This window comes from Numenius arquata, chromosome 1 (assembly GCF_964106895.1).
Source record: "Numenius arquata chromosome 1, bNumArq3.hap1.1, whole genome shotgun sequence".
Classification (NCBI taxonomy): domain Eukaryota; kingdom Metazoa; phylum Chordata; class Aves; order Charadriiformes; family Scolopacidae; genus Numenius; species Numenius arquata.
Genome location: NC_133576.1, coordinates 50,575,257 through 50,593,604, shown reverse-complemented (window position 1 = coordinate 50,593,604; position 18,348 = coordinate 50,575,257). Strand labels below are relative to the sequence as shown.

The 18,348-nt window shown below is 36.6% G+C and overlaps 1 protein-coding gene across 2 annotated transcripts in view; it reads right to left on the bottom strand.

Moving 5' to 3' along the window:
• DMD (dystrophin) overlaps positions 1-18,348 on the bottom strand; it is a 1,192,402-nt gene that overhangs the window by 415,104 nt on the left and 758,950 nt on the right. For both annotated transcript variants that reach the window (XM_074159135.1, XM_074159144.1), the window contains exons 46-47: positions 5,963-6,110; positions 3,868-4,017 (exon numbers count right to left, since the gene is read on the bottom strand). In XM_074159135.1, coding sequence (XP_074015236.1) covers positions 3,868-4,017; positions 5,963-6,110 — 298 coding nt within the window. The remainder of the gene's footprint in view (positions 1-3,867; positions 4,018-5,962; positions 6,111-18,348) is intronic.

The window sequence follows — 18,348 nt, the reverse complement described above, 5'->3', positions numbered from 1 at the left end:
ATTATGACTTTGTCTTTCTGCACTTTCTGGGCCCATCTGGTTTTCTCTACACTTGATCAACCAAGCTAAGACGACCTATACTTTTCCTGGTGGTACAGAAAATGTTCACAAATTATAGTCATGTCACTCTACTCCAAAATTTTTTTGTCCATATAGCACAACAAATTGATTTGCTGTGGCAGTAAACAGTGAAATAGTCTCTTCAGTGTCTAGTAATTAGTTCTAATACTATCAGACAAATTAAAAAGCAGCAAAACAAAATGTCTCCATCAGGCACTTATAATAACCTTCATAATACATACAGTAGATGTTGTGAAGACTAAGGTGGATAAATGAGGATAATGTTGATTTTGGCATCCAGCTTACTTTCAGATAATCTAGCTCATCCCTCTTGGCTGACACCAGACCAAGAATAATATTAAAGAGTAATAAACTCCTTCCAGCAAACCTCTGATTCCATGGTTCACTGGTCTCAGACCTAATCTATCAATCCATTTACTGCACAGTAAAAGGTAAGAAACCTATTACATATCTGTTATATGCCCTGGCAGGTGGTATACGACAAGAACTGAATTCATCACAAACTCCAGTGCTAGTACCCCTTTTGTATGCTTTGAAGCACTAGGTGGTTGGCTTACTTGGCTATCATAGCAGAAGATACTTTGAGATTTGAAAATAAACGAAAAATTCTTGATGTGAAGGCATAAAAATGGTTATAAAACACTTCATTTTTCATACTATTAAGACTTCACAAAGATAGTGTTATTTTCATTTTTAAAAGAAATACCGGCTTTGGAGAGGGTGTAATAAGTAAAAGTAGGCTAGAATTTAAAAGTCATGCTTCCAAATGTGGGCTTTACTCTTCATTCTCTGCTTAAACTATGTCTGAGGTAGCAGCCTTTTAGGATCACTATTCAATAAAATTGTCTAAAGAAATGTAATTTTAAAATTATTATTATCCAAAGGAAGACAAACTCTTCATATATCTGTTCTCAAGGTCATCGGCACATGATGTAAGCACCTAAGAGCAAAGACAATACTGAAACAAGAAAAAAGGTTCTTTTATGTGACTGAAATTCCTTTTGTACTCAATTTCTTTCTTCAGCTTATTTCTATTGCTGTATGGTATCAGCTTCTGTGACTGTAAAGAAGGTTTGAACATAACTTTATTTCAAATATGTTACCTTCAAGGTTAAGACTCGTAGGTGTTGTCCCGCATTCCACTGCTTCACAGATCAAGGTTGTCATGGTTTTGGCTGGGATGGGGTTTACTTTTTTGCTAGCAGCTGATGTAGTGCTATGTTTTGGATTTGGGATGAGAGGTAGCACATTAACATTTTGGGTTGTTGCTAAGGTGTCAAGGTCTTTCCTGCTCCTCACACCACCCCGCCAGTGAGTAGGCCAGGAGTACTCAAGAAGTTGGGAGGAGACATGGCCAGGACAGCTGACCCTGACTGACCAGAAGGAAGTAGGGGACAGACAGTCAGAGTTATGGCGTTTGTCCTCCCAAGTAACCATTTCGCATGTTGGAGTCCTGCTTTCTGGAGATGGCTGAACATCTGCCTGCCAATGGGAAGCAGTGAATGAATTCCTTGTTATGCTTTGCTTGTGTTCGTGGCTTTCGCTTTATCTGTTAAACTGTCTTTATCTGAACCCACAAGGTTGGGATTTTTCTCATTTTTACTCTTCCCCAATTCTCTCTTCTACCCCAATTGGGGGACTGAGCGAGCAGCTGCGTGGTCCTGGTTGCTGGCTGGGGTTAAACCACAACAAAGGTAAAGCAAAAATATGTTATAAACTTAGGAGATATTTGGCTATATTCTCAGCTGGTGTAAATTATCACAGCTTTTCTAAAGTAAACAATTACTCTAGTGTACACCAGATAAGGACTTTCTTTACATTATTTATGTACCTGTCATGTATGTTTCATATTTTGAAAATAATATCATCCTGCAGTATGAGATAATCAGAAATGGTAGATTGTTACATGTTCGTTTCTAGCAGAGATGCCAGAAAACAAAACAAACAGCTAGAAACAAAGGGTTAAAGGATAAGATACACTCTTAGAAGTGGATGGAGAGACAGAGAAGCCCCAGAGAAATCTCTGTGTGATGATGTTTGTCTACTGTGCTTTGAGGAACACAAAAAAATATATCCTCATCAAAACAACTGACTACAGAACCATCCTCAGGTGACCTACAGAAGTTCGCCTGATATCAAGTTCCAGAGCTGTGAGCTTTAGCTCACAGTAAAAATCATTTAACAGTAGCTTTGTCCCCCATATTTCATCCAGACCTAACTACTTTCAGCAGCACTCACAGTTTTTCTGACTGTGACAAGTAACCTGGAACTTTTCTACATCAGCAAACAGAAAGTGAAAATGCAAAGTTTTTAGGTATATGACTAATCAGTGAAAGCTTGCATTCAGATACAAATTACAGATTTCATTAAAATGTATTTGTGTAATTTTACTAAAAGTAAAAATATTTTTTTTCCTGAAAACTACTGTTGGCTTTTTAATACTACTGCTAGATGTGCAAGTTGTGGTGCCTAAATTCAGCTATATATATGCTTACTTCAGCTAGTAAATAACACTATTTTGATCTTGCAGTGTTCTGAATTCTTCCATAGACATTGATTTCAGACACCCATTTGAAGAGACAGAGATATCCAAGCACCCAAATAATGATTTATGTGTCCATACCTGGAGTTTGTGAATGTGATCAATATTTATCATCCACTTTTACCTGAGCCTTTAACTAATATTCTGAACCTTGCCAGACTGTTTCTGTTAGGAAGAAACTAATGAGAGTACATCAAAAAAGTTCCTGTTTATTTCCCAGGTCCGTGCTTGCAATTCAATTGTGTTCACAGAAATGGTAAAAAAAAATGCAGGATGTAGTATTCTTGACCAGAAACTCTAGCTTGTCTTTTCAGTAAGATACTCAGAAGAAAATTTTATGACGCTCCCCTAGAGCTAAACACAACAAGTCCCCTTTCCCACTCACCCTCCCCCACCCCTCACCCCCCAACATCCTGGTAACTTTAACAAATAGATACCACAGCTTAATATACCAGATTCTGATTTTTCCATCAGTCTCAACAGAAATATTTCAGTTGATTCTACATTGATCTTTTCTGACCAGGCTAATCCATATCTTGGGTGGTGGTCCACCGGACAGCATTTTCTACCATTTCTTCTTCATGAGAAGCAGAAGCTACATGAAAGCACTCAAATTATATCTCTCTCTCTACCAGATTTGCTATTTATTGTCACCAGTTTCCAACACAAAAATATGCTACTTTAACAATAAAATACAAAATCCAAAATCCACTCTCACATCATGAGTATGGAGATCACAGAAAGCAAAATGAGTAGTCCTTTGCTATACAGAAAGCAGAACTCAAAACTCAAGGTTGGAAGCAGCATGGTGGAATGTGAAACCATGGGTGCAGCTTCCATCTTGGTGTGGGGAGAGGAGAGAATTGGAAAGTGTTTCCATAAAGGCAATCAGCCATTTTCTTCTGCCTTTCACACACCTGAGTCACAAACGCTGGAATATTTGCTGTACCCTCAAAACAACCAGGCTACAAAAATGGTGCTCTGCATTCCTTTCTTAAGCAACAGACCTGTAATTTAGGGAGTATATTTGGGCACAACATCATCATTTCAGGCACTAATGGTCCTGGTTTGCTGTCATTGTTTCTCACAGCAGTGTATTGTATACATTTTTCTTCCTCATGTTCATTATGCATACAAATGTCTTTTCATAGAGAGAAAAATAATACATACCAGAAAACATATAACACAAATATTTGCTGCAGATTAAAATTTTATACCACATTTATATCACTAATATATCTAACCTTTAACAGACGATGGTTGGCCTCCTTCAGTATACTCTCAAGCTTATGTTTTTTGTCTGGGTTCAGTGATGCACTTCCAAGTGCTATTCCTCCGGTTTCATTTAATCGTTTCAGTATTCCCTTGTGTGGTGGCAGCTCTTCAGCTCTTGACTGGAACAGACAAATACAGCAGTTAAGATGAACTGTGGTAGAATTTCCAGATCTATTATCTTCACCCTTATCAATTTGTGTATCAGCTGAAGGAATAAACTCAATTCAAGACAAAATAACCATTGCTTTCTGAATGTAGAAGGCCAAAACTGCCCAAAAGAGACTGTGTTAGTGGATCAAGCCTAAAAAGAGTCCTAAAAGCCAAAATATGGGGTTTCTCAGGACATTAATCACTATTACATGAAAAGTTCCACTTCTGGACACACAATAGCTCATGTATACAAATTTTAATAATATTTTAATCTGGTAAAGAGCAAGCACTTTGGAGAAGGGGTTTAACATATTCCGAACACGGTCATCCAGATGGTATGTGGTGTAAAGCCCCCCAGTCTAACCTCATAATTAAGAATGCTCATAAAATGTACCAAGTAAAGCGAAAGGATGGAAGCTATCATCTAAATGTACCACTTCTCCATCATGTATTTAGTTGCTGCAAACTTATATTGTCAAAGCAACTTGATATATCAAGTAAGGATAATGTAACTAAAATACAAAGTTCTTCAAGATTATATAGTTTTAACATAGGTAAATATGAAACGAGCCACACTGCAAGCCAATGCATTATTATTTGCTGCATTAGCATATATTCTGTTGTGTAGATCCAAAAAAACATGGTGGACTGTGAAAATGAGATACAAATAAGAGATGCTAACAGCTTTAATTTTGGATTATGTGTCCTTTTGGAATACTAGAATTGGGAAATATTTGCGTATAAATGAGGAGTGGGAGTCTTCAAGGTTCTAAACAATCAATTTAGACTCTAAACCTGTAATCATGTCTGCAAATTATAAGATGCATCTAACACCCCTTATAAATATTTCTTTGCCTTTGGTCTGATATCCTCAACAATGGAGGGAGTCTCTCACAAATTCTCTGTCCAACTCACTGACATCATATGCTAAACAGTCAGAGGGACAAACTCAGCACACGGTTAAGTCTTGATTTCCCTGCATGCAATACTAAATATCCTGGGTTTGTTTGTTTTTTTAAAAAGAAACTCAAAGGTAGATTTTAACTAAGGGATCTTTTAGATTTTTTTTCCCGGATTTTGTTGAAAGAAGGATAGAAGAAACTCTGATGAGTTTCCTTCAGATTCTTTAATGCTCTATTCCATCACTTGATGAAGTGGTTCTACTTGGATTGGCATAAGGGATAACTAGTCCTTATCCTCAAGAGAGGACGGGAAATCTTCAGGCAGGTATTCCATAATTAATATGCATTTTCCAGCTACAGTTTAATTTATTATTGTGCAAGTTATTAAACACAGTCATTCTATTAGACACATTTCAGAAACAAACCAGAACAACTCTGGATGTATTTATTAGCAGTATCATAGTCTAACAGCTCTAACATCTTCATGAAAATATTCCAGCCTTTATAGACAAACAATTAATATTCTGTTGGGTTTTTTAAAAAGCATTTTTAAAAATTCACTTGGATGTTTAGTCTAAAAAATGTTGCAGTGATACTTCAATCAGTCGATATTTATAATTATGCATGTAATTCTAGATACTTTTGTGAAATTCTGAATATCATTTCATAAATGATAAGTTATAAAAGATTAACAAGACACCTATAGAGAAATCTTTTACAGATAAAACAGTTAAGTTCTGAATTAAGAAATGAAGATGAAAAAGCTAATGATTAATTACCTAGTGACAGGATAGATATTTTCATTTCAGTACATTTTCCATTACTTTTCTGATTTCAGTATGATCAGTATATATTTGTACCTGGGTTTTGAAATTTCACTGCTTTGATTTATCTAAAAAAGTTAAATGAATGCTGTGTTTGATGTCAGAAGCCTTATCTGAAAATACCATTTAATCTTCTTCAATATAGAATTGATATAGTAGGAAAATATTAAGAATAAAATTCATTATACCTTTACTTTGCTGAGGCAGTCTCTTAACTGGTCTTCATTCCCTGGTTCAAGGGGAATACCAATAATGCTGTCTGCTTCCTCTAACCATAAAATCAACTTGTTCAAGTCCTCTTGAAATTCTGATAAAATATTCTTTTCTTCCTCTAGCCTGTAATAAGAACACGAAATTAATGGTTCTATACATTTATTATTGTGTTGAAGTGCTTATCCATACTAAAAGAAAGACTAGGGAAAATGAAGTCTTATAATTTATAATAACTATTTTTTAAAGTGTGCCATAGACCTTTTCATATCAAAATTATCAGACCATCACACTTTTAACACGGCATTAAATGTATTTTAAAATAAAAACTCAAGTCGTAATTTGCAACAGCACTAAATTCAGCTTCCAGATCACATATGGCAGGGAGCAAACAAGGACACCAGATCTGTTAATAACTCAGTCCAGATTTTTGTGTGAACTAACAGCAGGGAAGCCCAGTGTCAGAAACTGAGAATTCTAGAACCAAATTTTACCAAACTGAATCTGTAAAAAGTGACATTTAAACCCATTTGGACATAATGTATAAACACATATTTTGGTGACACTGCCACATACTTTGTGTAAAGCATTCCAGTCAAGATCCACAAAAAGTAGGTAAGGTTTGTAGTCCGTAAGAAGGAATAGGATAAGATTTTTCTCATCTAACTTTAGATGTCTATTTTGTCTACATCTACAACTCTGCAGTTGATTTTCTTACACAGATACTCTTCATTGAATGCCAGTTGGCATTTCTAGGGTGTGATACATGAATTCATCTTAGATGTTTATAACAGAAAGAGATTAATTCTGCCATACAAACTTTTTCTTTTATTAATTGAAGGAAATCCAGATCAACTAAGACATATACATTGCAGGTGTCTAAAGTCAGATAAGGGTAGCAGGGAAGAGCATTGGCAGAACGTGAGCCGTTTGGGATTAACATTATCAGTGGATCTCTTCTGAAGGAGAAAAAGTATGTTTTTTATAAATCACTTCTAATCTATCTTTCAAATGTATTCACAAAACTGAGATTACACTGAGTCCTACCTGTATGGAAAAATTAAATAATTATTAATAAAATTAAAAAATAATTAATAATATATTAAATAATAGTAGTTTTTTTTTGTCTTGCTATTATTTTATTAAGGTTACTTGAAATCAAAGCAACAGATATTAAAACAGTGCTATTTTTTAATTATTGTTGTTATTTCCAACATCCAACCAAATTTGAGAGGTTGGGTCATTTATTGTACATAATAACAGGTTGCATTAGGATTTTAAGAATATAACTCAACATTACAGTGGAGAATCAATGTCAGTATTATTAATATATTATTTCTGAATGCAAAAATGCATTAAATCAGAATGAAAATGGTTGTAACTTTCTCTGGTCTCCCATACTTGCCATGACAGTCAGCGTCCATAGAACACTGAGAGGTCAAATGGAATATCTATTTTAAACTATGCCATCATTTATTTACAAAATTATTTTTCTTTTTTTTTCTTTCAGAAACTATGTTTTATGATGGCTGACAAGCAATGTCTCTTTAGCAAAGCTATATGAATAAGTTTCAGGCAAAAGAGAATCAATAAAAAGTATTAGCTTCACATCATCTAACAAAAAAATACTGAAAACAATTGTTGCTTGACCCATGCCTGCACACATACACACACAGTCTGACAAACAGCTTAGAAACTATAGATTAAGAACTTTTATTCAAGCAGAACAGAATTTAGACACTTCCAACAGTCAGTATCTCTCTTACAAAAGTTTGTACATCCAAACCTCCAAAATATTTCACCCTATATTAAGAAATCTAACTTTAAGTCATTAAAATCATATATGTTTTTTTTTCCCCTTATTGTAATTTCCAGCAAATAAAAGTGTTCAAGTGACTTCAAGTGTTCTGCTTTTGAAACATTTAATTACAAGGAAAGCAAGCCACAAAGCAGGGAAAATAACAAGGGAAGTTAGAGGGAAAATAACAAGAAAAACTGTAAGATTTGTGAAATTCTTTTTAAATAACATCACTCTGGTTACAGTGTAAAATAGGAGAAGTCTGGTTTGGTCAGCAGCGAAAATACTGGGCCTAAAGAAGAAAGCCATAAGAAGAAGGGCATAAGCATATGAGCTGAATTAAATTTCATTTTACAGTAAAAGAATCACCTGACTTCATAGTATAAGCAAGAAATTTTTATAGATTAAGATTTTTTGAGGAGAGAGTCATGAAGTTGGAATGCTGACTATTATAAAAGAAAACCAGGAGCATAAAATTCAACTATTATTTTACACAACTAGCAAACTAGCAAAACTTTTACTAATGCTTTACCTGCCTTCCATCTTATTGGCGTTTATTGCATTTCCTTAACAAGGCATCCTTGCAAGATGAGAATTGCTATACTAGATGAATGAACACTCTACAGACCGCACTCCAAAATAGTGCATTAAAAACCAGATTAAGTACCAAAAACAACACTTTTGACCACACTTCACTATCAAGCTGCTACATCTCAGTCTGGCTGCACTAAACACGCCACATCTTAAGGAGGCCTCAAAAATATGATCACTGCCATGCATGTGACAGTCTTGCCTGCATGGCAAAAGTCAGGCAAGAAGACATCACTACAAAGGAGTTCTTGAAAAAAAGAAGTGTTTCCATTCAATTTACAAGAAACAAACACTTTTCGAAAGTGTCTCCAGCTACTGCCTTAAAATCATCCTTTCTTTTGCAGCTAAAATCATTAAGAAAGTAGCATCTTGACAATATATGCAGTGAATATCTTGGATAAGAAGAACCCTTATAAAACAGTATTATGTATTGATGTTTCCAAATAATTATGAATAAGTACCTCACACTTCCAAGGTTTTTTCTTTACAGCACAGTTTAAAGATGTTCCCTGTTCATTTCTAAAATATGAAGCATTATATCTTTGTTTACCTTCAAGTTTAATGTTTTTGTAGAATTTATTTAAGCATGTAGTAGTGATAATAATGAATGGGATATTTAAAACTTTCCATCTACAATTAAGTGGTAGATATTTTATTTCCTGAGTTAATTCAATGCATTTAGATAAGAAAAAAAGCACTTTCTTCTTGAAATATTGGTTGTGAATTATAAATATTCTTAATACATTTTAAGGAAATGGATTTGCAGTGATTATGGCTGAAAAATTATATATACAGAAAAGCGAGTACAGAACATATTATAAAGCATTAAGAAGTCCGATAATAAATCATGCATTCAGTCATCATAAATATACAAAATTAGTGTAAAGGAGATTAGTAAAAGGCAGTACAGGTTTAAATGAAGGATGCTTTTTTTCCTAGCTCAGCTGATATATCCATAGAATGCTATTATCTCAAGCATTTCAGATGGACTGTAGCTGTAATTTTACATAAGAGTAAATTTAAATACTGTCACAGGGGACCCTTTTTGTCAGCTAGTGTTCAAGAACCAGATTGTGAGGAGTCGCATGCTCTAAGGCTAAAACAGTGCAGGTAAATAGGGTTTGGTAATTTCTTTTGAGAAACTGAAAGACACTATGGAAACTAGGAGGACTAGGTGCTTATTGGGAAGTATGATTTGATTAAAAAAAATATATATATATATAACCTGACTCTACCATAGAAGCATAAAATCATTTAGATTGGAAAAGACCTATAAGATCATCAAGTCCAACCATTAACCTGACACTGTCAAGTCCACAACTAAACCATGAACCATGTCACTAAGCACCACATCTACACAGCTTTCAAATACCTCCAGGGATGGTGACTCAACAACTTCCCTGGGCAGCCTGTTCCAATGCTTGACAACCCTTTCACTCAGTGAAGAAATTTTTCCTGATACCCAATCTAAACCTCCCCTAGCACAACTTGAAGACTTTTCCTCTTGTCCTATTGCCTGTGACTTGGGAGAAGAGGCCAACACCCACCTTGCTGCAACCTCTTTTCAGGTAGCTGCAGAGAGCAATAAGGTCTCTTCTCAGCCTCCTTTCCTCTAGGCTAAACAACCCCTGTTTCCTCAGCTGCTCCTCATAAGACTTGTGCTGTAGACCCTTCAACAGCTTCATCACCCTTCTTTGGACATATGTCAGTACCTCAATGTCTTTCTTGTAGTGAGGGGCCCAAAACTGGACACAGTGCTTGAGGTGGGGACTCACCAGTGCTGAGTACAGGAGGACAATCACCTCCCTAGTCCTGCTGGTCACACTACTTCCGATACAAGCCAGGATGCTGTTGGCCTTCTTGGCCACCTAGGCACATTGCTGGGTCATATTCAGCTGGCTGTTGACCAATACCCACAGGTACTTTTCCACCAGGCAGCTCTCCAGCTACTCTTCCCCAAGCCTCTAGCACTGCATAGGGTTGTTGTGACCCAAGTGCAGGACCCAACACCTGGCCTTGTTGAACCTTATACTACTGGCTTCAGCCATCAATCTAACCTGTCCAGATCCCCCTGTAGAGCCTTCCAAACTTTAAGCAGATCAACACTCCCGCCCAACTTGGTGTCATCTGCAAACTTACTGAGGGTGCACTCGATCCCATTGTCCAGATCATTGATAAAGATATTAAACAGAACTGGTGCAGTACTGAGCCCTGGGGAGCACCAGTCATGACTAGCCACTACCTGGATTTAATTCCTCAGTACCCTTGGGGGAATATCATCCGTCCCCATAGACTTGTGCGTGTCTAAGTTGTGTAGCAGGTTACTAACCATTTCTTCTTGGACTATGGAAGGTTCATTCTGCTGCCCATCCCTCTGTTCCAGCTCATGGGACTGGATACGCTGAGAATGACTGGTTGTATTATTAAAGAGTTAGGCAAAGAAGGCATTAAATACCTCAGCCTTTTCCTCATCCTTTGTCACTACGTTTCCCCTTGCATCCAATAAAGGATGGAGATTCTCCTTTGCCTTCCTTTTGTTGCTAATGTATTCCTAGAAAGATTTTATATTGTCTCTTAAAGCAATAGCACAGCATATCGTGGAGCAGACTGAAGGACCTTGCTAGCACACTGTCTCTCAAAGATTAGCATGCACTGCCAGGCTTATCTCTAGCAAGTTTTGTTTTATCCCTTTCTCCTCACTTCAAATCTAGCTCAAAGCTCTTTCAATGAGTTTACTCCTGCACAAAGATCCTTTTCCCCCTTTGAGACAGGTGTACCCCATCTGTTGCCATCAGTCTGGTGTCATGTAGACCAACTCGTGGTCAAAAAAGCCAAAATTCTGCTGCTGACACCAGTCACAGAGCCGGCACGGATCTGCTGCATCTTCATATTTCTTCACTCATCATTCCTGCAACTGGAAAGCTAGAGGAGAATGCTACTCATGCTTCTGATCCCTTAAGCAGTTGTCCCAAGGCCCTGAAGTCTTTTTTGATTGCCCTTGAACTTCTTACTGCAACCTCATCCCTGTCTACACGAAAAACCAATAATGGGAAATAACTTGAGGGCTGTACTAGAGTGGGAAATTTTCTCATTGCATCTTTAACCTGGGCTTCAGAGAGGCAGCAGACTTCCCTAAAAAATGGGTCCAGTCTGCATATTGCACCTTCTATTGCCCTCAGAAGAGGTTCTCCTACGACAACGACCTGTATTTTTTTCTTTATGGAAGCAGTTTTAGTAAGCTATAGGTTGACTAACTTTGGTGATACCTCCAATCTAGATGAACCATCATCCTCGTCATTGTTTGGTTCCACTTGCAGGGCCTTGTACTTGTTATGCAAGGGGACCTGGGAAGGTGGGGGAGTCACTCAGGAGACACACCTGCTGTGCCGTACAGGTATCTGTCACCATTGCCCCCTATCCCTTAAGTCACTGCACCCAGCCAAGTGGAGAGAGGATAGGGTATCCTCCATATCATGCATCCTGTTTGCCTGACAGGTCTGTCTCAGGGAAGGCAATGTGCAGTTCCAATAATAATCTCAGGCTGCTTCATACTCCTCAACCTACTGACCTCCTCCAGGAGCTTTGTCACTCAGTGGAGTAGTTCCTCTCCCTTGGTGCAACTCCCGCAGGCATGCTCACTACTGTGCCCCTGCGAGGTTCAGATAAGAGCCCCCGTGCAACAGAGCATTTGGCTGCAGATCGTGCCAGCACCAGAGCTGCTCACCTTGGGTCAAGAGCAACGATGGGCACAGCTGTGGAAAACAATCTTAATTCACAGGTCAAGAAATGGAGCTTGGGAGATGACATGCTTTTCCACTATTCCTACCATGCTTTGAATCCTGACTGGAAAGCCAGCTGCCCTCAATGGGCCATGTTAACACTGTCACTAACTACCTTTCACACTCTCATTGGGAGGATTCTCTTTCATGTACACTGTACTTCACAAAAACCTAACTCGGCAATCTATATTTCACAATTCTACTGCAAGTGGAACTGAATTAAATGGTACTCCACAGTCCAAAGAAACCCAAAAGTAAAATTTTCACAAGTAAACATGTGACTTTGAGCCCAGATTTCCAAGGCTCAGGAGAGATCCTTATGCAGAAATAGATCAAAGAGAAGCATAAAGAGACTAAATAAAGCTGACCTGGTGGAAAAGTCCAAGAGGTTTAAAGAGATTTCAGAAAGTAATAATTGACAAATATCAAACCATTCATTACTTTCAACTACCACCACACATCTAAGAATCTGAAGGATGTGCACAGGATAGAAGTTAAGATATTTCACAACAGAATAAATTGTCCTTCAGGAGCTGCAACCACGTTGTGACAGAAGTTAATGTAGCATGGACAGCCAGCCACCGCCTCATGAGATCAGTACCAGTGGGGTCAACAGCTCTTTCCAGCTGGAGAAAGACATAGAGATGCTGTGCTTTTCCTCCTCTCTTCGAGCTTTATCTTCCCCTGATTTAAGCTATTTAGACAAACTGGTGGGTTTTTTCCCCCATATAAGTTAAATGGGTTTAGTTTTTGCAATAAACAAATTAAGCAGTAAAGGTTTAAATTTCTTTATATTGCCAGAGGAATGCTTGCACTGACATGAGTGGACTTTGGAAAGCAACATAAACTATGTCCTGTTTTCATGTGGCAAAAATTCTTGCCAATATTTCTAGGTGCTTTCAGAAGCCAACATTGCAACTTTTAAACATACTGCTGTCTTCAAGAACAGCTCTTTTTCATGATTTCACATGCTATAACTGCAGAAGAGACAATATCTGTTTCAAAATTAAATCTGTGATGTTATTGTAAAAAAAAAAAAGCTATAATAAAATGTTGATTGATAAGATCATACATTTAATTGAATCGGGATTTTTTAAATGACAATTTATTAGAAAGAATCATTATTTGATCAACTAGTTAGCTGACTTTAACCCACTAATGTTTGGCCACTGATAGCTTAGAGCATGAAAATACCGTTTTTAAAAATAAATTAATATATTAACTGAAATGCTTGGAAAAATTCTGCTGCTCTAAAAAGGCTCTGAATCAAAGTTCGAGAGCAAGGTATGGCTTTATATTCAGAATGGAATTCTAAATCAGCAAACAGATTTATTTGCTTTTGTTCCTAACACAGTATATTCTAATATTTACTAGACATATGAGCCCACTACTGCTCTTTTTTAAGCTCATAAACAAACTACTCTGCAGTAACTGCCTAGAGATTAAACAAACACAAGCCACTGGTGCCAAATTGTTCTTCAGAGAAAAAAAGAAAGAGAAGAAATTTACTGTAAAAACAACAAAATCCTCCAAAAATATTTATGTATTTATATTTGTATATACATGCATACATAGAGAGAAACATAAATGTAGGTATACGCACATATATACACATATACACTTACATTTATACAAACAAATAAATAAAAAAGTGAACACCATAAATAGCAAAAGAAGCCAATTAACAGCCCCGTATTCCTGGTTTTGCCTTAAATTTTCTTATGGAAAGCTGCTCGGCTGCTTGCAGGAACTGTTGTTTGTCTAAGATTTCTGGAAATATAAGCCATATCAATGAAAAGCCCTGATGTAATATTTCCTGTGCCTATGTACTACAGCTCTGAAATTCTTATGAAGTACTGTTATGACAACAGAAATTCTGGACCTTCCTGATGCATAGAGACTTACCCATTTTGGTTGTATAGGACACGCAGAGAAGGACCAACTTCACAGCATTACATTTATTACAGTGTTCTTCACTGAGAAGTGTATGTGTACTTGAGAAGTCAAATGCTCTTCTCAGGCCAAAGTAGGTTATCTAAAACCAGCTCAAATAAAAACACTTATACTTGTAAAACTGAGGTAGATGCTAATCTGTGCTGAGATCTGTAGGACTGCAACTATAAAAATCAAGAAAAACTAGCTCCCAGTAACCTTAAAAGCACAACTCCAAATCTTTCGGAGTCATTGTTCCCCTCTGCCCCTATTACATGGAAGTCTGGGAATCAGACATCCAGTGCTATGCTGTGAGCCACACAATAAAACTTCTTTCCTCAACCCGACCAGATTCCCCAGAACTCAAGCTCTCAGCAACAGCTTAACTTTTTTGTTTCCTATCACTTCTCTTCCTTTGTAAAGCACATAGCTCAGTGGAGGCATTATGTGATGGTACTCTAAGGATAAATCTGAGAGAGATAAAACTTTAAATATGTTAATTCCAGCACAGAAAAGGCACGGCATTCAACTCAATGCACCTGAGAGCAAAATTATTGAGCTGTATAGTATTTTGAATGAGAAATCAAAAAGGTTTCTTGTCTCCTAGCAGGGACAGCAATTGGCAAGATTCCTTTTTCATCTTAAGTACACTGTCAGTTTTATCACCCTTATGAATTCAACTGCAACCCTTAAAACATTTTAAACTTTTCCTAGTCATGAAGGAAAGATTTTTACTTTGATGACTAATTCAAATGTTGATCAGTAGAATTGAGTTTTATAATCCGAGCACTGTGGGATGTTTTCAATGTAGACTTTCCAGGAATTGTTTAGAGTTGATTACTTTTTATATATACGTGCATGTGTGTATATATATATATATGCACAGAATGGTTTCAGATTTCAGACAAAAAAAATAATGTTCCATAAAGATCTACTTCCTTGTCCTAGTCCAGAATAGTATGCAGTATAGTAATTAAAAGGTCCATTGCAATTAACAGGAGCTGCAGGTAAGCCTTGTAATTTACTTTACAATTTGTTCTTAGCCTGCTAGAACATTACTTCTATTAAAAATAACATCCTGCGCGACAAGTATCATATTATGCAAGCCACAAAAATAAAGCACTCTTTATTTGATTAACTGGTTCAGCTAATATAGAAAGTTTTATCTTGATGACTGATTGCACCCTTTGAACAAGCCAATTTCTATCACTGTAATTACATTCGGAACAACAGATACATGTAATTTCTAGGTGTTTAAATTCATGAGAGCAATGACAAATCAACAGTAAACTGTTATTAAGGGAGTATGGGGTTCCAAATCTGAGCCTAAACAAACAGAATAAGGAGCATTAACCACCATTTGACTCAGACATGGACAGAGTAACTCTTGAGAAAGCAGTCGGGACATCTTGCTAGATAAACAGGTGACTGAGGAATAAAATGTCAGTTTGAAGACTGGTCCTATGGAGCCAAGGAGTTTCATCTCCAGCACAGATCTGCATGCTGTTATATACTACTGCCTTATCCTTTTAAACCAGCCTTAAGTTCCTATAGAGCTTTTGAACTGCTTCTTTTTCAGCAAATGGTTTGTTTCATTAACCCTGAAATGTAACCCGTCTTCTTTGATGGAAAATTCTCAAACTATAGCAAAGAAGTACAGAATTTCATATGTAACTTTTAGTCTTCTATGTGACTGCTATTCTCGTGCACATTACTTTGTGTTTTCCGTATTAAAACACGGCAATATTCTGTTTGTGTTTCTAAATTCATAAGGCCCCTTGGTCAACTATTCTGACTGCACAGCTGTTTATATGAATTTTATATACATTATACTTCTGGAAGCAAATGTATTAATATTCACTATTTAATATTAATTAACAAATTAAATTAATTAAAATAATTATTTTTTCTAATAGCATTTTATATATATGCTATTTCATAGATTAAGGATTAGTTTCCCTAACAGTATTAAACTGAATTAATAACAAATTCTTATGACAGTCCACAAAATACCCTGGATCTTTTTTTTTTTTTTTTAACTGTTACATAAATATTCATGGCTCATTTCAAGTAAGATTATATTTTCATTTACAGTTTCTAGAAACCATATGAAATGCATATTACAGCTCGTGTATTTTCTCCATAGTCAACAATGTGATACCAATACCATAGCAACCCATAAATAGTTTGTGAAACACATCAGATATTTACAGTTTGTAACTGCACACAAGGGATGTTGGACTTATTTGGGACGTGTCAGCTGGAGATAGAAAATATGTACTCACAGGAGTAGGACAGATGCACATGTGACTCATATTCCCACCTGCACTTCCAATACCATTTTGGTGCCTTTTTTTTTTTTAAAAACAAACAAACAAACAAACATTCAGCTGTTATTTTGTACTTCTTTATATTTCTACGATCAGGAATGAGTATATTTAGCAGCTGTTACTAAGAATTTAAGAAGCCACCAAAATAGTAACTTGACAATTTAAAGAAAATATTTACTAAGAGAGAACGAACTTTCTTTCTCTAAAGAATGTGCAAATATGCTTCATTTGGGTAAGGAACTTAAAAGCAATTGAAATGAAAAATATCACAGAAACTTTAGAAAGGTCAGATGTAAATACTAAACAGTAAGATGTTTAGCTGCACTACTTGTAAACACAATGCAAATTTCTACCAGCATGATTATATTCTAGGGATTTACTGTAAGGAATCTGAACAGTCAAAAAAAAATTCAGAAAATTAAATATGTAACTAAATTTTGTGTTGGAAAGAAAAAAATATATTTAGTGACTTAACTGTCATGAAATCTCTTCATCTTAAACCAGCTTTTAAATTGCAATGAGAAGCTTATCACAGCCTTCAATATATTGAGTGTTCAGGTGAAGGAAACCAATCACCAGTAGCTAGTGTGTTATGGCAAAAAAAGAATGCTTCAATGAAAGTAAGGTAGGAAAAATATTAAAAAGTGCATTTACTTTATAACATTTATTTTTTATTTAGAACAGAAAGCTTGTGTTGTTTATATTCAGAAAAGTATTTGAAAGTATTCTGGTAAACAGCCTTTGTTCTGTCATTCTTTCCATAATTACTTCAAACTCGCTTGAGTAGAGATCTGAACAGACAGTCTGAAGGTTCAAACTCATTAAAAGTGCAAATGTATTTGCAGCTAAAATAATGAAAAATTCTCTTCCATTCAACAGAACCCAATTTCAACAAATGTCAGATTGTGATGAATAAAAAAATCCCAAACTGATTACTTCTGAAACAGTGAAGGAATCTAATTCCTGGGCATCTGTTTTCAAAAACTACACAAGAAATGTTTAACAAAGACGGAAAATACAAAGACCAGCCAGCACCACTGTTACAAGTCTGTTGACAACCTCATTTATGAGCCTTCACCTTATCAAGCTCCTATGTGAGATGTTGTTTCTCCTCCTGATACATACTCCCTTGACCAGCTCTGCCTGGTTTATGTGTTCCTGCAGCAGGAGTGAAGGCGCAGCACCACACTGCAACCACAGCCCTGGAGCTTGCCACCACCCAGGCTCTCAAGCGCAAACAAGTGCCCTGATGGCAAGCCACTGCCTCCTTAAGTCATCCGAAACTTGACTGTCCCAGTGGCATAACTCAGCACAGACATGCACAGCATAATAAGGCCTAATCCATCCCGGGGGACAAAAAGGGAGAGATCTTCTGAAGATGCAGTTTAGAAGACTTTGTATTCAAAATGATTGCTGGAATATGAAGAGGAAGAAACAGACAGGTTTTTCCCCTCTCTTTTGTCTGGGGTTAGTAGCATCTATTCAAAGGGCCACTTCAACTTCCCCTAGTCTCCCAAGTCTCCCTTTCAGGGAGAGTAACGCTGTTCCAGAGTACAAACTCAAACTTCTCCAAAACATTCTGCTTGCAGTGAAGTGCTAACGAAAACTCAATTAAATTCCCAATTTGCTAACTATCAGTGTATCAGACTTTCAATCAAGTTCCGCTTTATTCAACTGCCTAGTCTACTCCAAAGTTTGCAGTAAGATAAAATGACTAGATGTGCTAAAATTACATTTCCACCTATTTCTTAGCTGGGTGAATTAGACTGCAAGATACAGAAACATTAAACACTGAATTCAAAGTTCTACTGCTTTGAAACTCTTAGATAAAGGCAAGTAAGAGATAACATCCTACACAAACATAACTCAATCATAACCTCTTGATCTTCAGTACCAAAGAAAAGAGATTCAAAGCCAATTTTAAGTCTGTACTT